The sequence below is a fragment of the Lutjanus erythropterus genome, chromosome 5, assembly GCF_056507025.1.
Source record: "Lutjanus erythropterus isolate fLutEry1 chromosome 5, fLutEry1.hap2, whole genome shotgun sequence".
Taxonomy (NCBI): domain Eukaryota; kingdom Metazoa; phylum Chordata; class Actinopteri; order Lutjaniformes; family Lutjanidae; genus Lutjanus; species Lutjanus erythropterus.
Window position 1 is genome coordinate 30,617,794 of NC_139321.1, and position 26,006 is coordinate 30,643,799.

The 26,006-nt window shown below is 38.8% G+C and overlaps 1 protein-coding gene across 1 annotated transcript in view; it reads right to left on the reverse strand.

Annotated features, from left to right (window-relative positions):
* Positions 1-19,713: 19,713 nt before the first annotated feature.
* Positions 19,714-26,006, reverse strand: part of gfra4b (GDNF family receptor alpha 4b) — a 79,532-nt gene continuing 73,239 nt past the window's right edge. The window contains exons 7-8 of the mRNA XM_084719583.1: positions 24,908-25,074; positions 19,714-20,960 (exon numbers count right to left, since the gene is read on the reverse strand). Coding sequence (XP_084575709.1) covers positions 20,817-20,960; positions 24,908-25,074 — 311 coding nt within the window. The 3' untranslated portion in view covers positions 19,714-20,816. The remainder of the gene's footprint in view (positions 20,961-24,907; positions 25,075-26,006) is intronic.

Sequence of the window (26,006 nt, forward strand, 5' to 3'; positions counted from 1 at the left end):
GGTTGAAAGTAATGGTAATAGTAAGATGTCTGCATATCTGCTGTGTTTCTGCATATGTTTCAAATGCAGTATGCAACATACATCACAATGCAGATGTGTGAGATTCTGAATTGATTCATAAATGTCAAAAAGCAATTTTCTAAATGTCAATTAACATGATGATGATGATGGAGTGGAAAAAGGCAGAACTCAGCTGTGAGGGCAATGCAGCGCCCAGATCTGCACTGCACACACACTACAGTTATCATCGGTTGTAAAGGATAAATGTACTTCATCTTCTCAAAAGGCAACAGTTGCAAGCATGTGTTGATGTAGTTTCAAATTAATTGTGTTCACGAGATGAAAGTGAAGAATACTTTTTTATCATCACCCGGAGACTAACGTGAAGATGTTAACGGAGCGAAGGACCGATCAGTTATAACAAATGAGACCAGCTGAGTGAGACGCACTGCTGCATTAAACAACTTAGAACAACTTTGTGATGAAGGAAACCACTCTCTGCTCAGTCTGTTTCACCTCAAAAACTCTGCGCCAGCTCTGCATATTGGACAGCATTGTGTTTGCCCGGAGCTAACAGTGCAGCAGAGATGCTACTCTCCACTGCTGAGACCTAACTAGCGAAGCACTCTGCTCCCAGCTTATTTTATTATTCTCATACAGGCAGGCCACTATTGCTTAGGATGCTTTCAAATTTATTAAATCATTAATTAATTCAGTTAGCCTTTCAAAACACTTTGATTCAATCAAGAATAGATTCTGAATCTGAATCCCACCCCTAACATGCACATCATGCTTACTTCTAAACTGGGATACTTATTGAGTTTTGTGAGGATGATTGAATGTAAGCAGCTGCAGATAAATACAATCTGACCGACACCCCGTGGCTGAAAAGCTTAAAATTTTTGATGCATCAAGAATGGTTTTATCATCAGACTCTGGCCCTCTGAATCAGAATCAAATCAAATTGTGAGGTACCCAAAGATTCCCACACCTGTTAGGAACCTAAGCAATGTACTGCTGTGGACAGGGTCAGTAAAACTTATTTTAGCTACCTAAAAAAAGGCTTGTTCAAGTGTATGCTATATTTAGAATGTTTTTACCTCTTTATCTTGCTGTCAGACAGCCTTTTCCGATGGGAAGCTGCCATTATATAAGCCAGATGTCGCTCTGTCCTTTGGCAGAAATAGTTATTTTACCTTACAGAACACAGGAGCTGCTCATCTATTTTAACCCAAACCATTGTCTTTTCCAAAAGATCATCAAATAGTTCCCTAGTTTGGAGTCACTGAAAAAAATCCAAACTAGCTCTTAATGAAAACGGCTTCTCCAAAATTTTGTACATGAAAGCCTGTGATGATATTCACTCCTTTTGTTGTTTTGGGCAAAGATGGAGAATGGAAAGGTGGTTTTATCAAGGCTGACTGGATCAGGTGATATGCTCCCAATGGGCAGGTGTTGACTCGACTTACATCTGGAGCTTAAGCTGTGGAAAAGTTCAGCAGTTGGTGGATGTCTGCAGGAAAGGGAGAGACAGAAAGAGAACATGCCAACCTCTAGCCCATATCTTTGCCCATGCAGAGAGTTCTCTTCGGGGCAAACTGCTGCTTGGTCTAGTCTGAATGGCTTTACTACAATGATAGTGACTGAGTGAGGGCATGGCTGCTCTCGACGGTAAATGTGAACTGACAACCCTATACACTCAACCCACCAGCCTGTTGCCTTTGGAATGTCTCATTTAGCAGTAGAGCAGAAATACAGACAGAAATGCTCCGAAAGATTACTGTCAACGAATCAGTTCAAGATCAGGACTTCAGATTATTAGGAATGTTTTTCTGTGGGCAAATTTGAATACTTGTATGTGCACCTGTGGACTTGTCTAATGTATCATGAGGCAGTGTGGTGTGTAATGGGGTGTTTCAACAACTTTACCTATGTATCATCCAGCAGTGTGTTGAATGATCATCAATCAATTCCAAATTTCTTGACACTAGCCTGGGAATCCAATCAAGAGTCATTTTGCATTTTCTCACCCCCAGGTCATCTAGTTAATTGCACCAGAGGCTATGCTTCTGTTGCCCCTGCTTTCTTTCAGACTGAAAACATAACTATTGCCAATTAAATCGCACAGAAACAGAAATGACCATGGGCGAAGAGTTTCATTTAATTATTGTACTTCTACTTTGACTTGAGGTTTCTATTTATAGGAGCTTTCTACATGATCTCAATTGCAGTTGAAAAGTGAGAAAAGCTCAACACACCTGCCAAATGTACGTTGGTCTATCCGTGAATATATTTAGCCCCAGCAGGAAGCAATCAGAGGAACCAGAACAGCGTAACCAGCACCGTTTGGCTTTTCTCTGCCTTAATTGGTTAATAATGACAGGCTAGGACAGTTCATACTGAAAAGGAGATTGTAGTTACTGAATATGTGAGTGCAAATATTTTGAAGTATTTTGAGGAGGGTCATGTGAAATCTGTGATACCTGGTTGATTAAAAGACTTTTATACCATAAAAGTTGGGACATCATGTAAAACATAAATAAAATAAAATAATTAATAAAATAAAATAACTTAATTTTCAAACTTAGAAATGTGTTTGTTTGTTTTTATAAATAAACATTCACTCTGAATTTGATCCCTGCAACATGTTTCAAAAATGTTCGGTCAGGGATAAGAAATGACTGAGAAAGTTGATCACTGCACAGGCAAATAGTTAAAAGATCCAGAGAATCCAGAGGAATCTCTACACATATTGGGAAAGCCTGAAAAACCAACATGGAATGCCTGTGACCTTTGACCTCTGAGGCAGCACTGCATTAAAACCTATATAATTGTGGAAAGGATACTACATGGGCTAAGCAACATTTTTAGAAGATCATTGTCAGTAAATAGTTTGTTGCTGCCTCTACAAATTCAAGTTAATGCTCTATGAAGAGAGAAATCCATATATCAACAACATCCAGAAATGCTGCAGCCCAAGTTCATCTGAGATGGACCGATGCAAAGTGGAGAGGCCCACATCCAAAACGGAAGAGTCCGCTTTTGTATTGTTTTCAGACATCATGGATGTTTTGATGTGCGGGCTAAAGAGGAAAAGGACCATTCAGATTGTTACCAGTGCTAACTTCAAAGCCAGCATCTGTGATGGTATGGGGGTGTGAGTCTGTGAAGGCCCCTTTAATACAGAAAGGCACATAGCGGTTTTAGAGCAACATATGCTTTCATCCAGATGATGTCTTTTTCAGAGATGTCCCCACTTATTTCAGCAAGACAATGCAAAAACACATTCTGCACAGGTTTCAACAATGACGCTTCATGGTAAAAGAGTTCAGGTACTAGACTGACCTGCCTGCAGTCCAGGCCTGTCCCTCATGTGTATGAAGCCCAAAATATGACAGCAGAGACTCCTGGACCTGAAGTTGTATATAACACAAGATTGAGAAATAATTTCACTTTCCGAACATCAACAATTAGTGTCCTTGGTTCCCACATGAAAAGAAAAAGATGAAAGAAAAGTAGAGAAAAGATGATGTATCACAGTGGTGAACATGCTCCATGACCAACTTTTTGGATTTTTTTTGCGGACATCAAATTCAGAATGAGTGTATATTTACAGTAAACAATAAAGTAAATCACTTTGAACATTAGGCCTAAATGTCTTGTGTTTGTACTGTATTCAATTGATAAATGAAATGAAAAAGTTTTTGCAATTCATTGCTGTTTTCATTTATATTTTACAAAACATCCCAACTTTTTTGGAATTGGGGTTGTATTATGTCTACTTTAACCAGCGGTTCCCAAACTGCAGAGAGCCACTGAAGGTGGGGGATGTTTTCTGACTTTAATTTCACTGGGCTGCAAACTTTTTGTGGCTTCTGAAGATGGGGGCATACCAGAAAAGGTTTGGGAACCACTAGGCCTGGGCGATATAGCCAAAAAAAACTATCACGAGAGTAAAGTTTCATATGGGTCGATATTGATAATTACTGATTGTGTAAGTTGTGATTGATATGTTGTGTACTCCAAAGGGTGGAAGTGGCTGAGGGGATAAAATAAGTTTGTTGTATTATACTGCAACAATATTACAGGGATGACTATTGGTGCTTTCACAAAATGTGAGATTATTTTACAAATAAGCATCAGTAATGTGGATATAAAGTGAGTAAAAGCAAAAAATAGATCATCTGAAACAGTCTGGTAAATTCTCAAAATGACATTTCTCAACTGTAATGCAGTATTTAAAATCAGGAAAAGACACTACTGACATATCACAATGTAACAATATCCAAAATCTATCACGATATCTAGTGTCATATCACAATACAATATAATATCATTATATTGCCCAGCCCTAGATTACTACTACATAGCCCTTTTCCCTACTTAGCCGTAGAAGATAAGTAGGGAAAAGTATTAGCCTTATTTGTAATTATAACTGACTCATGGACAACACTTGACTTTATATCGCATAAATCAGAGTTTAGATTTGCATTTATACTTACTAATGATTATAATTATAACTTGATTCACTTCACTTTGTAAACAGTATATTTTGAATATACTTAAATTCATTGAATTTGTATGTATGCTTTTTAAAATGCCGACTGATTGGCCATAAATTACATGTTTAGTCATATTTGAAATTCAGTTCCTACACAATAATTCTCTTATGTAAAACAGATGTCCTGTTGAGATTATAGGCTGGCAGTGACTTCTTGGTAGTGGGACATGATTTAAGCCAAGGGATGAAAGGGGGTGGCATTTTTGAAATGTCAAAAGGGGTGAGAAGTGCAAATCTGCCAGCTGGCTTATCTGTTGTTCATCCTTGTACTGTAGTATCACACAATCAGGAGTAGATTTCATTTCATAGGGAAAACATGCCTTTGTTTGCACTGAAACTACACATTGAGATGAAAGTAGCACTATTTTTTTATTCAGTGTATAGTAGAATAACTGAAGAATACTGAACTACAAGTGGTGCGAGGTCTGTGCAAAGCCACCTCCTGTTTTTTTTTTTTTTTTTCTTTTCAGATTTTTGTCTACAGTTCAGCTATATGCCTCCAGCTTATATGTTCATATGTTCCATCACAATATTATTGACAACCTGCCACACACACTACCAGTGTTAGTTTCAGGCTATGATTAAAAACTACAAATTCCCAAATCTCCCCATCCTTGAAGGTAGGAGGTGACATTGGATATATTTTTACTTTATTTTCCAGTGTTAACTCTGCTGCTTTGGTTCAGTCTCACCACATTCATCAAACTCGCAAAAAAAGCTCTGTTTTGACATCAACATTACGAAGTCTGAGATATTTTCCTCACAAGTTAGTGAATACCAAAACGGAGCAAGAGACTGAGTGAATACTGGACAGAAATTCACAGATTGTCAGGAAACAAGACTCCACCAACTGTTTGCTAACATATCAAATTTATAAGGTGATAATCTGTCAACGTTCTGTTTACAGCTTGGTGCGCCGCTTCCACAGAAAGATGGTGGTTATGGTTATAAAATAGAAAATAATTACATGCCCATCCATCTCCCTGAACTCCACACCTTGATTTTCCTTGCTTTAAAGAGAATACTACTTTATAAACTGGCACTCAACACTTGGCTTGGGCAATAAAAAGATAACGATATGTATCAGTGATAGAGACGTCAACAGTAGCAATAAGGAAGTTTGATAAAATGTTGGATAGTTTCATCATAACATATATGCTCTGGGTAATAAGTAAGTAAGGTAACAAGTATGCCCTGGTTCATAAACAGCCTGTCAGTTCTGATGAGAATGGAGCGCACTAAGTAACACATGAAGATTCAATCATTTTACTGGTGTGTGTGTTTTGGTTGCCCCACTGACATGTGAGAACCAGCATGGAGTGAGTCAACAGAAACAGCATGGAGTGATTAGGGATGCACCGTGAACGTGATATCACACCCACCACCTCGCTGATTACAGCTCCACACACTCAGACACATGCTTGTATGAAGTTGGTGTCAGCGACAGATTGCAACAGTAGGATAAAGAGAACAACAGACAGACAGAGCAGCTGACAATGAACAGCCGTAAACTTTGTAGCTCTTCAGGCTAATGTTAGCCAGCAGCAGACTGCTGTTCACAGAGGGACAGTTAAAATCTCACCTCCTGTTATCCACCTCCTCCATTATCGCCGAGGCTTAATGTGTGCATAGTTAGCAGTTTATTAGGTACACCTAGCTAAAACTAAAGCAGTCTTAAGAGCCCTGCAATAAATCTTCCCTTTGTGAAGGTCATACTGGAGTTGGGTGATGTGTTAAAATTTTTCAAATGACCATCGTCAGCCCATCCATTCGCGATTGGCGATATCTTCGTCACTCCTCCCACCTCCTCCTGTCCTCTCCAGTCTTAGCTGGGCGATGTGTGCAAGTGGCGAATTCACTATGCTGCGTACATTCACTAGGTCCATTAGACAAAATAAAAGTGTCAGAAATTACATGTATTCACACTTATTTTCCATTTTAAACGGAGAAATACAACTGTACACCTTCTGAATTCAAGTTTGTCTCTTTTACCGAACTACAGAGAGATTAATTGGCTCATTAACTCCTCGGAAAACACACTTAATTCAAACTCGACAGTAAAACCTGTAAAACTCATCAAAACCGTCTTTGTTAGTCTGTTCACTCTTCCAACAAACACCAACTCTGGTTTGGTCAAAATAAATCCTTAATTCACCGTGTGAAAAAAGTGTAAAGAGTCTGACTCTGCAGGCTGCTTACCTTTCGCTCCTCACCCAGCTCAGCGCACTCATGGTCGGTTGAGTGGGTGTGTACTGCGCTGCTGGATGAGAGTGTGGTGCAAAGCAGAGGCTGTCACTCTGCAGACTATTACATTAGCAAATAAAATGACAAATATTGTCCTAAAAATCAGCCAAAAAAAAGCAATCGGCGATGGATTCAGCCCATCGTTGACTGACGATATATTTGTCCATTTGCCCAGCTCTAGGTCATACTGTTCAGTTTTTGCTTTACAGTGGTGGTGTTTCAACTTTATGATCATTTTAGAAGCTGTAGTTTGTGTTGTGTTCCCATACCTTCATACCTTCTTGACATTTTACTGGGGTATATGGTATTATGGCGGTATCTGTAAAACGTCTTGACTGTACTCCACTACAGACTTTATTTACTCCCTCAGTGTAGACGGAGCTGGTTGTCGGTGATCCAGCAGTCAGGGAAAAAACACATATTCCAGAGCTCTGCTTGGGGCTTGAGAAATTCAATCCTACACTGTACATTTACTGCCAGACTGACAGCTTATCTGCTTACCTTTTCCCCAGCTCAGTGTGCATTCACCATCACTCTCTGCTACTATAGGCAGTAATTAATCAATCACTGGCCTTCTCCCATGCTTGATAGTAACTTACACACTTGCTATGCTACACTCCTCTGACCAACCAGTAGTCTGCAGTGTTTGCTAGCTTACCTTTATTCTTGGGACTAAATCGAGAATGCTCCCAAACAGAGGCGCTTTTATTTATTTACAAGTTAGTCCAGTAATTGTATCCCCTAGATGTCATGTTTCTCAGCTCTGCTGTGCTGCCTTGTCCACCAGTAAAGAGAGTGACCTCTGGTGCCACACTATGCACTGCACTGCTGCACACTATAATACATCACCTCAATCCAGCATATCAGAATCAGTTTAACAGGAAGAGGAGTGTCTGTATTTTTTATGGAACTGAAAATGATACTGTTTGGATGTCTTGATACCCTGGTATACTGTAATGTCGTTATACTGCCCAAAAGTAGTCAGTGTAAATAATGTGAATGTAAATCCAAGGGAAACTAGGCTAGAAATTTCTAACAATTCCCTACATTTAGCCAGGAAATTGGCTCTGAATGTTCCTGTGATTCTGAGTAATGTCGCTGTATACAGAGTGTCAACCAGCTCACCGTGAAATACTGTGGCAGTAATTGTGAAGTGGCTCTGGAGGAGGTGCAGTTGCTCCAAAAATTGCCTCCGCAGGGAGAATTCAAGTATCGAGCAATCAAGTGCGCTCCCATAAGGCTCCTGTTGGGGCCCATTGGGGTAAAGGCCAGTGAAGGATTGGTGAATAGTGGGCAGTCATTAGTGTCCAGCTGCTCCCCCTTTGATGCTGTTCTGCTCAGGGACTTTACTGTAGGCATCTAGTGCAGCTGCTGGCAACTGTAAGAAGAATTCATACACAGTGAGACTTTTGTAAAACTTCTGACACACAAGTGTACACCAGTAAAACTTGCGCACACGTATATGCGTGGAGTCTTGTTCCTGTGAAAATACAAACAGTAGGATGAGAAGCAAAAAATTTGTGCTTGTGCGTTCATGCAAACACAAAGAAAGACACAGATATGCATGGACACACACAGATTACAGACACAGAAACAGATGTCTGCAGACGTACGCCTACATGCTTCACACACATGCGCATGAACACACACAGACTTGCATACAAACACAGATGTGAGCCGACAAACACGAACGTACTTGTACATCTGGAGGAGTATGTCTGCAACAAAATATGCAACGCTGTTTCAAACTCATGGAGACACTTGCCAAAGATTCAGAGCCTTACATTTTTGTTCTACAAATATGAGAAATCAATTACTGGAGGAATGGGAAGAAAATTTTTTTATGATAATATCAAAAACAAAATCTCAGTCATCTATAAAGATTACCCGGCTTCACACAAGTGTCTACTTCACACAAAACACACAAAGCACTATCTCTATCTCTTAAGCGTAAACCAAGATATCCATTTTTAGTAGAAAGGACAATAAATGTCACACTGTAATGTAAAAATGACTTTGCATTAGATTTGCCTCATGGCGAGGGCCGGACAGCAGCAGGATCTGACTGTTGTAACACAGTGATGTCCTTCAGACAGATTATCAGCACTGAGTTACACTGATTAAAAAGCATACAGAGTAAACAAGCTCCTTTCTGGGAATTACAGGCTCCAAGACAGAGTCATAATATGCAGACACAAGTTTGAGTCATTACCGGAGCTGGGCGATACAGCTGGAAAATTTATCACAATGAAATGTTTCATTTCAGCTTTGATATGTATCGATGATTTTTATTGACCTGTTTTTAATAAAGAAAGAATGTTTTTATTTTGACTTTTACTCATTCTTTTGAATTCAATAACTTTATTTATCCAGGCACACGAACAATAGACTTAAAGGAGAAACCTGTAATATATTTACATGACCACATTATTGGTGATTAAAAAATAAGGAAACATGCTATATTGAAATACTTAGTACTAGGGATGTTCCTGGCGACTAATTTCCCTGTCGATTAAACATAAAATTTAATTTAGACTAGTTGACTATTCGAACACTAAGAAAACATTCAGAAAGCAGTTAAATTTAGCAGAATTTATTAACTTATAATGTTAAACACTGTCCGAAAAAAATACTGTGTATTAAGAACCATTTGAAGCCGTTAATCACAGTCTGCAATCGCCAAATCGTACTTTAAATGCTGCTGAAATGTGCAATACAAACCTTACACATTAATGTACAAAACATGACAACAACTCAATAAATGCTTCACCTTTTCAGACTGAAGAGGGTCACAGTGTCTGCAGGTAAAAGATCCAGAGCTAATGTTAGCTGCCAGCCTGACACACAGTTAGCTAACTAACGTTAGCAGTGCTAGCAGCAGCAGCAGCTCCGCTTGCAGGTTTATGTCCGTATATGTGCTGAATGTGGGCATTCATCTGTCCAACTTTTCTCACATAAACATCCGGGGTTGCCAGGGCGATCAGGGCATATGTGCTGGGCGAGAGGGGCAGCCGTCTGACAGTGCTGCAGCCCCAACTAGTGGCGGGCAGTTGCATAAAATCTAAGAGGCAACAGACAACTGGCTTCGTGCATGAATGAAATATTGATAAATATTTTAAACGACTAGTATTTCTGGTGCCGACTAGCTTGGGTGGGGACATTTAATCATATGGTCGACTAATCACGCGCATCCCTACTGACTACTCTGACAGCAACGCAACAGCCTCAGTGTCCTCTTTTGAAATCTCCATTCTGGTCTGGAATGATTCTTATTTTTGCCTGTTACACATTAACAGTAATTAGCAAATGTCTGTTTATTAGTTGTAAACAATCATTAATAATCTTTTAGAGAGAGCAGATGTTTATAATGGTTAAACTGAACAATATGTTAGTGAGTCAGTGTGTGTATTTTCTTAGCAGTGGGATTTTGTTTTCAGGATAACGGGTTTAGCTTCATAGACAGACAAGTGACAGCTATAAACAGTGGATCAACTTACAGTGTAGAACTTGTCATTAGTTGTTATTGTCAAATTACTGTTTGCATTTACCAACTTAGTTGTTGGCATGGATGATAAAACAATAGCAACAGCCTTCTGCAATAGACATGTCATCAATCAATCAATAGCAGTAAGAAAGTAGTTTGATATAATGTTTGATAATTTGATTAAAATGCATTGAATGCAGACTGCCTAGAAAACGACTACGCCCCACCTCATGGACAGCCTGTCATATCTCTTGATAATGGAGCATTCTACGAGTAAAACCTGCACAGCCAATCATTTAACAGACAAACCCTCATGTGCTCCTGCCCTTGCTTACAAACAGCCTATCATATCCCTAGGTGCTACAGTGACACGTGAACAGCCAGTCATTTAACTGTTGTGTTTTTCAGTTGCCCCGTCGGAACATGGACTTACAGCGAATAGTGAGAGTGACACATGAGATGAACGGAAACGGCGACCATATTAGTGCAGATGGAAAACGACAGGTCAGCGCCCGGTGTGGCAGTTTCCTGTTGTTTCTATCAGAGGGTGAGGAGCTCCTTCACACGGAACAGCACAGATACTCATCCCTATAATGTTGTCGAATTCATGGTATATTATTTTGGAACAATATGTTTTGCAGAATAACCTAAAAATATTGAGAAATTTGTTTTAAGCCATGTTACTCGGCCCTAGTCTGCACTTATTTTCTCTCTCCACGGTCTCTGTCGTTGTGTCACATGTCAGTGGTGTAACTGAAGAACGCAGCTGTTCAGTGATTGGCTGTTTGCATGTCACTTGAAAAAATGTGCCGTTATCAAGTGATATTATTGACTGTTTATGAGCCAGGGTGTATTTGTTACATGCTTTAATAGCGTTTTGCATTTAGGTTTAATTGTTGAACATTTTATTAAAAAAAAAAAAAATGGTATTGCTTTTGATGAAGTGTCTGCTGTTGATACATATCCAGTGTTTCCCCTATAATTCCACAGGCCTAGCAGGAGGCCAGGCAAACTTTTTTTTGAATGCCAAAAATAACACCAAATATCTGTTCATTCAGGAATCATTCATTAAAAAAGTTTAAAAATAAGGTTGTAAGCCTGTATAAAAAAAATAGTTACACACAAGATTGCACATGAAATGTATTGATGTCTCGAACCTTGTTTCAGTCTCTGTTTTGTTTGTTTGTTTGTAGTTTGTTTGTCTTCCGTTGATTGTGTTTTCTTTGTCCTTTGTGACAGCCCCTGGGCATCTGACCCACTTTCCATTTGGTTGCCTAGGATCTGGGTAGTGGCTCACTGGGAGAGATGGCAAACACCTGAGTTGATGTGAATGCTCAACTATATTTGTGGGTGCCTGAGCATTCAGTCTCTCTTCAGTGTTTTGGTTTGTTTGGTCTTGGGTTATATAGTTTTTGTCTTACACCAAACATATCCACACACTACAAGAATCACTGAAGAGCTGACTTAGATACATATTTAATTTGGTTTATTTAAATGCATTTTTGTTTTTTTACTTTAAAGAGTCATGTGTGGTCTTCATATTTTGTTCTACCGTTGAGCCCGGTCATGACACTTTCTTTTGTTTTTGAAGCTGAAACCCAGTGCTACTGTTGCTTATCATAATGTGTTATGTAAAAAAGGGTAGGTATATGTATTTTCATCAATTTAGTGACCTTTTTAACTTTTGTTACCTATTGCTTATTTCTCTTTCTGTGAAAGTGTTGACCAGGACTGAAATAAACTACTACTATTATTATTTTTTTTGCCCAAGTTTAGTTTAGTTTTTGACAATTATAACCTGCTGCATGTTTCTTTTACTTATTATGGTGTCATTCATATTAATTTCATCCTGTCTGCCATGTCCTAAATAGACTGAAGTTAATTTCAGCTGTTGTTGGTATTTACGCAGATGCTGACATGGATACGAGATATGTGTCTCACAGAATTCTTACAGAAAAGTTCTTGATCATCTACATAAAAACAATTAAAATTTTCATTCTAATTGGAGATCTCATGACAATATTAATTTGTTTTTGCTTCAGCAGAACCCTTGGAGTGATGGGTCCCGACCTGTCTGCCATTTTATAATCATCATTACTCATCTCCCCAGTACATTTTTGATTTACAGCTCATGCAGTATTCTAAGAGTGAATATTTAATATGTTTCGTTGTGATTGCGGGAAGTTTTAATCACACTTTCGAAGTGAAATCACGTTGTAGCCACTAACAAGTCATTATCTTGGAGAGGAAAATGAAGTTGACATAAGTCACAACAAGCCCTGGCTGTACTTTGTTGTGGTGTGACATGGAAAAGACAAAGGAACCACATGAAATCTGGAAATACAAGTAGTGAAAGCAGTGAAAGCTTGTTTATGTGTTGCAAGTAAAATGATCCAGTGGTAAATGGCAAGAGTTTCAACACCCCAGAGCAATGTTTGATTGTTGATATTGATCTGTGTTGGATTCAGAGCCACCGTTGGGTAGAAACCGCGGTGAATGGAAGGGCAAGGGCGAAGGGGGTGAATGAATCCAAGCAATAATCCCTAACACATCATGAAAGCTGTAGAAAAATTAAAGGAATGAAGAAACGAAAGAAGCGTGGATAGCATAATATTTCTTCTTTTTTGTGTGTCAGGATATTTTACCTGTCCAATTCATAAGCCAGTTCCTCCATCTACTGCTGATAACCTAAAAAAAAAAAGAGATACAGCTTTGCTTCAAAACTACATTAGCTGTTTGATCTCAAACAAGGTCATGGACGAACCTAAACACTAAATCATATTAAAACTGAAACAGAGCTCTGGGAAGCCCATCAAAGCCAGCACTGGTTGTTGTCATAAATATTTGAAATCCTACACCTCGCTAGCATCTTACCATGAAATATCCAGAGAGTAAATTTCCACCCAGTGGATTAAAACATGATGCTGAAGTCAGAGACAGTATGGTGGATCTGTCAGCTGAAAATATACAGTCTATATGCAGGGTTCCAGAAAAAGTGATCATTATGTAATTTATGAAAATTCTAATAGTCTATAGAACAACCTGACTCATAGGCGACCTTCTGTAAAAATATTTATCTGCAATAGTTTAGTCAGACTTTAAAGGAACTCCTGTTCGAGCTATGGATACACACTAGTTCATTGCTGAAGCACTCACTTTTAAAAGTATATTATTACATTTTGGGCATGCAAAAAAGCAACCTAGAAACAGGCTTTCAAAACATGGTTAAAACTACTTGGTTAGGTTTAGGATAAAACCATGTTTGGGGTTACCATGACTATGAAAGTCCCGTTCTGAAAGCCACATGATGTACTGTCTGTAACTCACATGTCACTCCAAGCTCGCTTACTCATGTGTCACTCCATGCTTGCAACCCGAAACTCACGTGATGAAAGTTTCTTATTTGACGCATCCATCCACTCGAGTTTTTCAGTGTGTGGACTCCCCCCCCCTCTTCCACACCAGCCTGGGGCATCTCCTACAGCTGCTGATGGGTTTACATCAAAGTCACTTGAAAACACTGGTGCATCGGTTTCAGTCTTGAATGGGTTGTGTCAGCATCTGTATGAATCACTGAATGGCGGTGACATTTTATCAGTATCGGAGGAGTTGAGAATCAGACCCAGCTGGCTAATAACAATTACCTGGTTCTCATGATCAATATTGATCAGATAACTAGTAATTTCACGTTTTGGTATTTCAAAAAGAAATTCATATAACCTGATGTTTATTCTCACCTGAAAATAAGAAAGGCTTATAAAGGGTTATAATTTCAATACTGCCATTATAGTTCTTCTCATTGTACAGTTAATTTAAAATCTATTTCAAATGTGTGTTTTTGACTATACTAATACTTGTAGTAATTTGTTCTATTTAGTTTTTTGCTTTTGCATGTATTAAACTGAATACAGAACTGACTGACTGAAAAATAACAAACTACATAACTAACTAGAATAATAAATAATAACATACATTTACGATTACTAGCTTTGATATTTATTGTGCATCCCTAACTTAATTTTCCCCATAATATACTTTCTTGGCAAATAAAGCATGATTAACATTAATTTTTTTGCAGAGACAAGATTTTACTTTATTAAACATAAATCACAATCTTCCCCTAACCTTTACCAAAGTGTTTTTGTAGCCTAAACTTAACCACACAGGGAATGTAGGATGCAAGCATCAGTCTCTGGTCTCACAGTCTCAAGGGATTTTGTATTTGTGTCAGGAATGCCAAACTGTCTTAATTAATACTTCCTAAGCCCCACCCTTTTTGCTCTCTGCTCCAATGACAGTTGAGCAAGCTTGATATTGTTTTGTTTTTTGTATTTAAATATGCTGTGCACTAGGCTTGCCTATGTTGAAAAGAAAACCATATTTTGAAGACTAATAATAAGAATAAGAATACATTATACTTGTATAGCGTTTTTTGAGGACATTCAAAGACACTTTACAAAAAATGACTTAAGATATGTTGCTGTGTGTTTAAAAGACACATCTTAAATTTGCTAATGTTAGCAAAATGCTAGATAACTAGCTTGCTAATCTACATCAATCATAAACATTATTTAACTTAAAATGTAACCCTCTGTGTCGCTTTTATAGGAAAGAGCAAAAAGGGGGTGGGACTTTGGAAGGTTCAAATGACATTTGTGTCCATTTTAAACATAAATAACTGATATTAATTTATGCTACCTGATTCATAATTTCTTTTCTTTACTCTGTTTACTAACTCTGCATGTAGTTACATAAAAATGTATCAATTTATGAAACACAAATAGCACTCCCTTTGACAAGAGGTCCTGTTTTGTGATTCAGGGTGTAATCAACCGCCAGCATGCTGTATTACACACAGAGAAGGGCATTTTTAGCAAAGATGAGATGTGACAGCTTCAGGAAAACAGTACATGATGTCATGAAATTACTTTAAATTTGACCTTCATCAAACATGTTTACATGAAATCCCTCCTTGTTTGCATATTTCATGAGCTCAATGAAGTTTTCTTTGGGGAATTCCTTTAAATCATCATGCGTACTGTGCTTTATAATTGGAGTGACAAGATTTTGGGGACATGAACCTCCAGTTTGAAAAATTGTATCATGGGTCATCAGAGATAAGAGATGATTCTAAACTATGTTTGTTTTTTCCAGAACGCTGCACACTGAAAATGAAAATGCATCACTCATGGAGTGATGAGTCTGGTATAAATCAGCTGAGCACATCATATTCTGAGCATTCAGATTCATCACAGTAATCGGTTTCTCATCTACACTTGTACTATAATGAGTTCCTCCCCGTGTTGCTGTAGTTTGTAAGTCACTGCAGCTGATTTCAGTGTCAGTGCCCATGAAGTGATATCACCATGGTTCAACAAAGTGTTGCATTCTTGACTAATGCTGCAATCCATTGTACTCGGAACTCTGGGAAAAAATGACCTCCAACACGAAAAAGTGCAATGACACGATCATTCAAGTCAGAGTTCCAAGTCAGAAACTGGGCCAAAATTCATCCAGCCCAAGTTTGCCAACAGTAACACGGCTGACGTCACCACATTGTGGCAGCACACACAGTGAAGAGCAATCAGTTTCCTTTTCATCAAAACATGTAGTGTTTTTTGTTATGAAACAGGCTGTAACAACTTTGTACTTCCCATTTCCTTTTGATTGCTTGATAAAAGTATCTGAGCTAATCAGGTGCTGTAGTGATGCAAGTTCATAGACTTACCATGCAAACGTCAGTTTACTGCAGGCGTCCATGTTTTCCCGAGCAGACGCACTGGGACATATTTAGATTGGTAGTCGAGAATTCCTACTCAGAACTCTCAAATTCCAACTTGCAATGGAGTGCAGCATTGCTTTTGATAGAGAGCTTTGTAGAGTCATCCCTAACTTTATCCCCTGCTGAGTGAGGACTCTCTTTTGGAATCTAACTTTGAGTCTCGGACATTTTGGGTACTGGACCTTTAAATGTAGTCATTATTTAAATCTGATATTAAAAATGTATGGAAATCTAGACTTTTGTGTTAGTTTTCAAAACACCCAAATATGAAATTTCACTCAGTATCTACTTACCCCTGTGCTGATGTAAGGATTGGTGAAGATCAGCGTGTGCATGTGGATCCAGTCTGAGAGGCTACAGTTGACATTCATGCTAAAAACATGGTGTAAATGACGTCTTTTTGGGTCACATTTTAATGTCGCGGCTTACAGACACTTGGATTACACCATACGAGCAGTATAGAGACATTTTGTGTTTTTTTCTTTTTTTGTGTTCTCTTTTTACATTTTAAAACTGGTCACCATTCACTTCAATTGTACTGGATTTGGCTACAACGCTGTTTTCCGCTGAGACTCTGGGAGTGTTATGTGAACTGGAGATCTTCACCCATCCTCACATCAGCACAGGGGTGAGTAGATACTGAGTGAAATTTCATATTTGGGTGAACTATCACTTTATGCTGTCGTCAAGCTGTGCACCAAAAGGAGGCACAGTAATATCAATGTTGACAGCTATGGATGCTGATCTGAGGTTGTTTTAAGTTCAGTTCCAATCTGACTCTGATACTTGAATTTGGATATCTGCCAATATCGATACTACACTGATATCAGGGTAGTTAACATCCAGTCAGAGTTTTCTCTTTGTTGTATAGGTGTGATGTGCACACTGTTTTCTGGCTCTCATGTTGTGCTGCTAGACACAACGTAATTCACAGAAACATAAGTCTATGCAATCTGCATCTGTACATGGATTGGTGACATTGATCTTGAATCCAACACAACTCTGCTGTGTTTACTGCCACAGAAAAGAAATTTCAAACAGTTTATGTAAAGTATTTATGCAGCTGCAGAGCTAGTGTTAGCTAACAAGCAGTTACGAGCTAACTTCATGGCAGTCTGTGACCAGAAGAAAACACAATTAATTATCTGATTGCGTTTGTTACTCTACCTGCGGCTTCCAGCTCCACAGCTCCAAAACATATCCGGGAGACCTCCTTGTTCTAGGCTGTTTTAATTGTATCTGTTTGAATTTGATGTGTAGGACCTCTCTACCTCACGAAATGTATTCGTTCAAAAGTTTTTTGTCACATTTTGCCTTTTGAAATATTGTACCTCCTGCAATTTGAAATTTGCAGAAAGCTATATTGCGATGTTAATATAATTTCGATTAATTGTGCAGCCCTAATGGCTGTCCTGGAGAACAGGAAGAGAGCTATAGCTTACTGATATGCTGGAGGAGAAAACTCGACCTACTGGCCACTCAAAAGAGACACCAGTGGATCACTGGATCGTTTGATCTGATGCTTTAGTGAGCACATTCACCCTTTGATTCACTGTCATCAGTATGAATTTGTAGCTTGATGTATGATTGTATTTGAGTTCATTTTCATCTAAATTTTATATTTAAGCACAGATATGTGCAATGTAAACAAACTCGCATGGGTTTGTTGATGTTGTTACCCACCTGATGTGAAGTCTGTGACCATCTTCTCATTTTGTTCATTTTGGTGATAAACTGTTGTCATTTATAAACAAATCAGTTAAAATTGTTTGAAATCATCACAAGTTTAGTTTTAGAAACTATTGGTTCTGGGTTTCACAGAAGTTTCAGTGTGTTGCAGAGGGCCTTACACCATGTAAGTCAAGTGACCCTTACCTAGCCCCTCCTGCAAACAGCAACTGTCCAATCATAGATTAGAAGCTGTGACTAAGGCATTGCAGGCCTGTCAAGCTTTGCATTTCTCTCTGTGTTGAAGCAGGCTGTATGGGTCTCTAAGAAGAGCGTTACTCTGTGTGGATGTGGAATCTTTTTGTAATCTTTAAGTAATATAAAACACAAGAGCAAACATGTCGGGGATGGATTGAACTTTGTTTTGCGCACATCAGCATGTCTGCCTAACCCCTGCATTTGCCAAACTCATGATTTACTCCCAGTAGTTCCATTTGATTTGATATGGGGGGTGTCAGTTGGTCCAGGTGGGTGAGTCTTTGCGCTTCTCTTTCCACACTTAATGATTGTATCTGTATCTGTATCTGTCTGTTATGTATCATTTACATCTGTGTGTCAGAGTTCACCATCTGACTAGTGTTGCCTGGATATTTAGCTTTAGCCTCAGTCTGTTAGCAATCATGTTAAGTAACTTTAAGGGGTGTGCATCTCACTGACTGAGATGATTCAATACACATTTCAATGCATGTTCAACAATATGATGCATCTTAGAAATTTTTAAATAGCGAATGATTCGGTATGATGAGATTCAGCCCTGTCACAATGTGAAACGATGCAATACGAGACAATGCAATGTGAGAATCTTTACATTCCTTCTGTTAATGCTATATTTGTATGAAACTATTAGTTTAGAGAACAGAGAGAAGGGGACAGTCCGGTGGTGTTAACATCTTATTAAGAATCTCATTTGTAAATGAGATACTGTAGCCTGCAGGCGTCCAGCAAGAACGGTGCAGGCAGAGGCAGGGGGAGAGAGAAAACTGGGGAAAGTTACAGCAGCAGTTCCTTGATGCCAAAAATGAAACATTGAACACATTTGTATGCTTTTGCTGCATTGTTTTTTTTTTTCATGTTCAGCTTTTTACCGATACAGGCCGTCTGAATCAATGCACTTCCATCCTTACAGACTGAAGCCTGATGCTTCGGATGCATGAGTGAATCGTCACACCCCTAGTAACTTTACATACTTAATATGGTTCTTTTTTTATAATGTGTCTGATGGGAACTCAAGTTTAAGCCTACTCTTATAAAATCTGCTAATGAGAGTCATCCTTTCAGTCATCAAAATCTACAGTCGTCAGCTAAAAATGAGAAGCTTTTGTTTACATCTCTGTGGAGTCAAAGATCTTTTGTTTCAACAATTTCTCCCAATCTGCCACCCCTGTCACTCTTAACAACATGTCCAGTGCGAAAATGGAAAACTTGTCAGGTGTAGCAGCAGTAACTAAGGAGGCCGGAGATTAGTGATGGGTCAGTTACAACTTAATTTCACCCAAGTTTAAATCAACTAAACTTGTTTCCCTGTGTAAACCCAGTCTAAGAGGGGAGAATGAAGCTGAATATGGAAATATCATGTAACAAGTTTACAGTTCAGTCTGATGTCAGACTAGGTCTTTATTTGGGGTCCTCAACAGCAAGATGTATAGTAGCTGCAAATGATGTAGCAGGTGAGCTTTTAGTTAGACAGTTTTGAGAGATCTTAGGTCACAAGTGGCTGGATTATGCTTTAAAATCCTGTTAATATTCTCACTTAAAATAATGCATTTCATAGTACTCATGGGAGTATCCCTTTAGACAAATATGTATTCAGTTTTGTTGCTTCTGTCCCCCCAGAAGACTTGACTGAGAGAGTTCACTTCAAAAACACCAAACAAAGCATTTGTCATTAAAAAAAAAGGTTGAATGATGCAAATGTGTGAACATAATGAGCTGAGAACTTTTATTTGCAGCACCTCTGGTCCCATTTAGAATTCACTGGCATGTTCCCAGAACAGAAAATACTGAATCATTCATAACTGTCTAATCTCAAACAGGCTCTGTACTGGTGTTGGCGACGCTCGATAAGTCAAACCTTTCACTTCCTTCTCTGGCACAACTCGGAGCCCTGTATAGCAACGTTCACATACACAATGAGAAATAAAAGGGTATTACGCGCACGAACACATACTACAGCAGCTACAGGTAAACAGTTACTGCTTTTTCTGATTTCCTTTCAAGTCCAAGAATTCGTCTTTGCTGATAAAGACCAAGGATTTGTGTTTTCTATGAACAGCTGTAGCTTTAGCAATAACAAAGTGGTGTGAGAGAGTTTGACAAAGGGCAACCTTATTCATGGAGAGAGCTTTTTTTACGTCGAGGTTTATCTTATGTACTCTGGTTTGCCACATCAATTTTAGATTGTGCTGCTGGACGTCTAAGAATTTGTCCAGGATGTCTGAGCAAAATGTAGCTCTATTGTCCATCTCTCTCTCCACCATTTCATTATTGGTCAGAAATAATGGTCCTCTTTCAGTCACTGAAGGAGAGTAGTATTAAAGCCCCTTATAGCCCAGCAGCTTTGCAGTCACTTTGTGTGCTGAATACAGAGCAGACACAAAGTTCACTGGTTCACTCCAGCCATTTTCCCTTACAATATGTCAAATAAGAGCTTCTGTTGATAATACAAATCTTCACAGGTACTGACATACTTCATGTCTCTATATTTTCATAATAACTCTTGAAAATGGATACATGTGGATAGCTGAGAGCTGGGTTAGTCCACAAAAGCGGTACTCTGACTTCATTTCAGTTTGACGACAATGTACATATGTACAGACTGGCTTCGGTCTGCAGAAGTCTCCCGCACTCCGAGAGAGAACACCAGTAGGTCTCAACCACGTAGACACAAAAATAGAAAAACAGAATCGCTGTACATATTTAGAAGGAGTAATGCCACATGGTCCATTTTCCTCCAAACTGCACTGGTCCTCCCATCTGTTTGGTACTAGGAGGGTCCTCAGCACGCACCCCTGCAGTCTTTAGAGTCCATTGTTGAGCAGATGAAGGAGCAACAACAGAAGGCCGAGGGCAGCTTGGAGCATTAGGCTGGGAGGTGAAGCAGAGATGGCAAGGTTGTTGGATGGCAGGGTGGGCTGGCCCACTAGCAGTTCATTTCCCAGGGCCTAGAGGAGACAGACATATGAGATTATGGCCATTCTTTTATGGATACTCCAGTGCTGATGACCTGCTACTACTATAGTGTGTATACAAACAGGCCTTGGAGTTTCAGGTGGTCATCATTAAACATCATGGGTCAGGATTAAAAACGGGGTTAAGGTAAAGACAGAGACTAGGGCTTGGCAAAGGTGGAGGAAAACACCCCCAGACCACATTAGACCCCTAGACTACATTATATTTTTGCTTAATGAGATCAAGTGAGATTGGACAATCATAGAGTCATCATTACTTGACATATCTTGGATTGGAATCATAATAACATGAATAAGTGCACATTGGAGCATGGGGAGTCATTGAAATATTTAAGTATGTAATTAAGTTTTTATTACAGTGAACCTAGAAACCATGCATCGTCACTTGGCAATGAAGGAAGGCTCTTTTTTTCTTTCAGTCTGTATAAAGAAGGTAGATGTGTGGGTGCACAGCACACATTATGGGTACAGGCATGATTTTACCCACAGGTATAATTATCATATTGATGATGTCAAATTGTTACTGCTTTCCTGAACATGACGTTAAAATTTTTGAACCAGCTACTGTCTGCCCACCAATCAGATATATATGTGCAGCATTGCTGGGCAACGCCTCTCACTCTGCAGACCATTAAATTAGCAAAATAAAATAACATAAATACAAAAAAAATAACTGTCGATAAACTAATTGATAATTGCTGATATATTTGTTAAATTGCCCAAACTAGGCAAGACAGGGCAAAATATTTGGGCATGCTAATCTCTTTAGAAAGACATTTGGCCTCATTCACTAACATGTACATAGAAATGTTCTTGCTGTGGAAATATGTTTGCATAAAAAAATAGGGATATCAAAGTTAACGTGTTAACACATGAGATTAATCTGGAAACAATAACGCTTAAAAAAAAAACCCCGCACGATTAATCGCATCACGTGATTTAGGGAGAGTCTGTCTGTGTATACAGTCTGTGGTTTGTGTCACCACTGGAGTTGTCACTCATCCGCTGAAATACGGAATCGTCCCGTATTTGAGGATTAAATGCATCCCGTTTTGAATCAGTGCAGGACGGGGTTTGTCTCGTATTTACGTTTTGAATGCAGCTCCATCCCACCTGCTGCCTCGGGAAGAGCCGTCCGACCCTGCCCGTGATCGGGTAAAACTCGCTGCAGTTGGTGGTTTGATCACACACAAGAGTGGAAAACACTGTTAAACTCTTGGTTTGTCAGTGACAGTGACAATCAGACTAGTTGTAACCCCGCAAGTGTTTCCTATAACGGACAGTGGCCTGTCAGATGTACGGCAGCTTCAGGGGGACAGTATTCTCCATTCACAACGAAGTGACTATAGACTGTATGGATGTGACTTGTTTATGAAAGTGGAGTATGCAGACGGATACATAGGCATTTATTTAATACACTAATCAAAATGTAGTGCTGATGTGAAAAAATAAACAACTATGATGTGTTATTATTTTTCACCAATCTGTAAAATTGCATCCTTAAATTGTAATGGATTAACTGTATTGCATCCTTCAATACTATATAAGAAAGAATAGAAGAAAATACAAGGGATATTAGTATGTATAATATGTAGTATTTTAACTGCAATTAATTGCAGCTTCCAACCAATGCTGAGCACCGTCTCTCCCCATTCAGTCTGTACCACAGACACACCGCTAAGCTTCCCATGTCCAAGGAGGAAGCCAAAATAGGCACTTTTGCTTCTCATCATAACAACTCCTTGGGCTTTAATAACCATGGCATGCATGTTGTGTCCATGGAGAAATGGATTGAGTGAAAGTGAAGACATCAGGCAAGGATTTTCACCCAATAATAATAATGATAATGATAATAATAATAATAAAGTGTTTGCAGAGTTCAAACAAATTCAGGTAAGAAAATATTGATAAGTCCCAGATTAGTGTGTAAAACAGTTGTAAAGACAATTTAAGCACAAATTTGTCAGTTTGTGAATGAGGCCAGTCGTGAGGCACTCCCATTTGACAGCAATGTTGGGTTGGGCTATTGATTGGTTGATATCTTATAGTCTGATCTCAGCATTAGGCCTTCTTATATTACTGTGGTCCCTCCAGCAATCAGATTTTCATTGGTAGCCTGAAAAACATTATCTTTTGCATGTTGCAGCGACACAGAGTTAAAAGTGGAATAGTAAAAGCTACTATGTGCAGATTTCTAAGCCCCCAGTTGTCTTATGTTAAAACACACGATATGGCAGACTATATGTTGACTTCTACTACTACCTTCTCTATTGATTCATTCAGAAACACCGAAGACAGGAGTAGACAACTAAGACTTAGGCTGCATCCAAAAGTCCATATTAACGCTTAAACAGTATGTGGGATTTTATCAGTATGTATGAAACCAGTATTACACAGGGTGCATGCTGTTTCTGGGAAAATATTATAGTATGCAAATACTGGACACTACAACAGCTTAAATATCCCACACTGCAGTGCAGTAGTGACAACAACAGCAACAACACACTGTAACAAACAAAAGCAGACAGCGACCAAGGCAGCTTTGTGTAATGTCAATAATGCGTTGGTTTAAATTTCATTTACACAAAAGCATGTTGAACGATACAACACATTTTATATGTAATGCATAGTATGTGATTTCTGACAGAGCACATGACAGAAACATAGACCGCACCAGTTTTCACTATGTGCGTCCTTTCAAAACAATATGAAAAAACTATAATTATTAGGGGTGGTGGGAAAAGGCTAATCAATCCTTTGATGCATCAAGACTCTTTAAAGGTTATGAATCGATGAAGAAAATCAATAATCATAAATTTAAAACCCTGGTTTAAAACCTGTAACAATTTTGTAAGACCTGGCTGTATGTTCCTTGTGACTGAAGTGATTGGATGGTAAAATGTAAGCAACATAAACGGGTGTTGTTTACTTTCTAAACTAGACTGTCTCTTAAATATTGGTAAGGATGGTTAAGCCTGTGCAACAGCAGATGAATACAATCTGAAGCTGAAGCTTTTAACTAGTTTACGCCCGCCGGGACTTACTGGACAATGGCTGTGGTCTTCAAGTGTACTCTGTGAGTTTGTTTCAGGTTTACATGGACTGTTACACAATTTTATGGCCAGCTGCTAAAAAAAAGAGAGATGCGGGCTAAAACTTTTTTTCCCCAGCTATTTAAGTTGGATAATACTTTACAATACGTTGCTGCAGTCATTAGTGAATGACGTTGAGGACAAGTCTCTAACTGATAATGACGGTGCAACCAAGAAAAGAGGGTAAGCATTGCCAACCTCTGTGCCGTGTTGGTTCTTAAGATATCTTATTAAAATGCTTGTGTTGAAGCGGCTGCTTCTAGTGACGTGGTGTCAGTTGTGGTGGTATCAGAGTGGTTTTATGAGTATGCATATGAGTACATTAGCACAGTGTTGGACTGATACCCAGTAGGTCTGCGTGATTTGGTAAAAAAACAAAAAACAAACATTCACATTGTTTCATTTTCATTTTCATCTGAAAAACAAAAAACTATTAACATCATGATGGTGATATTTATTGAGGTCTGCACCAAACAAACATGTTTTCTTTATCTGGAGAACAAGATTTTTAGGCCATGTCATCTATTCATTACTACATTTCCTCATTATAATGCTGTTCTCTGACACATTTTCCTTTTTTCAAAAAAATGGTGATTTGGATGTGGTCCTGCAATTTGGATAGTGCACTTGACCATACTGCTGTTTCACTGCAATAGCGATTAATTGTGCAGCATTAATACCCAGTGCTGATATCAGTGTTGGTTCATTCTTACTAACAATCATTAAATAAAATTCTAAATAAAGAGGTCTTGATAATTAAAAATGGCTTTGAGATATGTTTGCTTATAGTGTCAGAGATAGTTCTCTGCTGGATGTATGACTGCGTACCTGTGTTGGTATTATTGTTTCCAGAATGTTCCTCGTAGGTTCTATGGTTTCTTGTGAAGAAGTGGTGCTCCTGTTTTCTCTACTGCTGTGGCCGGGGCTGAGTGTACTGGACTGGCTTAGAGTTGGGTGCTGCTCTGGTTCACTTCCAAACGTCATGAGAGCATTCTCTGAAACACACAGCACACACACAAAAAATCCTTCACATCAGACTTCAGCGACATCGTCTTGACATGTTCTCATCATGTTTCACTTAAGTCGAATTCAATCACAGCAGAAGCCTCCAGTTCTGAATTGTGAATTTTGCAATGAGAGCTTTCGCAGAGCCAGAGCTCACTTGGATGTGGTCAGCAGAGGCAAGAGAGAGAGAGCAAAAAAAAAAAAAAAAAAAAGAAAACAGAAATACTCAGTATTCTCTTCAAGTATCCAAACTGCACCTGCCTCTCCACATCGACCTCATTAACTCATAGACCATTTGCACTGGCCAAACAACTCTGAGACCTCTCTCTGTATCTTTTCTAGGCAGGGGGCCCGAGGAAAGACTGGCCAGAGATTCACCTCGCCACACACACACACAGCAAAGATACTCATTGTGTGTGTACAGGTTCAATTATAGATATGTACTCGCTGAGGTCAGTAATAAGGACCATTAATTATTCACACACCAGAGCAGAGGTTATAAGTGAAAGGTAAAGGTGTTGGGGGAGAATTAGCATGAGGAAACACAGCAAAAGAACAGAAGATAATACGTTATAAGACACCCATATGAAATTATCTTATGTGCTCCCCTTTTATTCACGTTATTATTTACACTATTTATCTAATATCATGTATAGATAATCTAAATTGCTCAGATCGCCTCCTTAATCATTCATAATCAACACCATTCATACTGTAATCCATTCTGTCTGACATGCATTGTTGAACATATTGTGGTTGAATTTCTCTATATGGTCCTTATATGTTGCTTTTAGCTGTGTTTGATTTTCTGCCATCTATAGTCTCATCGTTGCAGCTTCCCCTACCATTCTGGTTTCAGAACATTTCCTCTATGAGCTAAGTATTTGGATCACATCACATTTAAATGCTTTACAGAACTGGG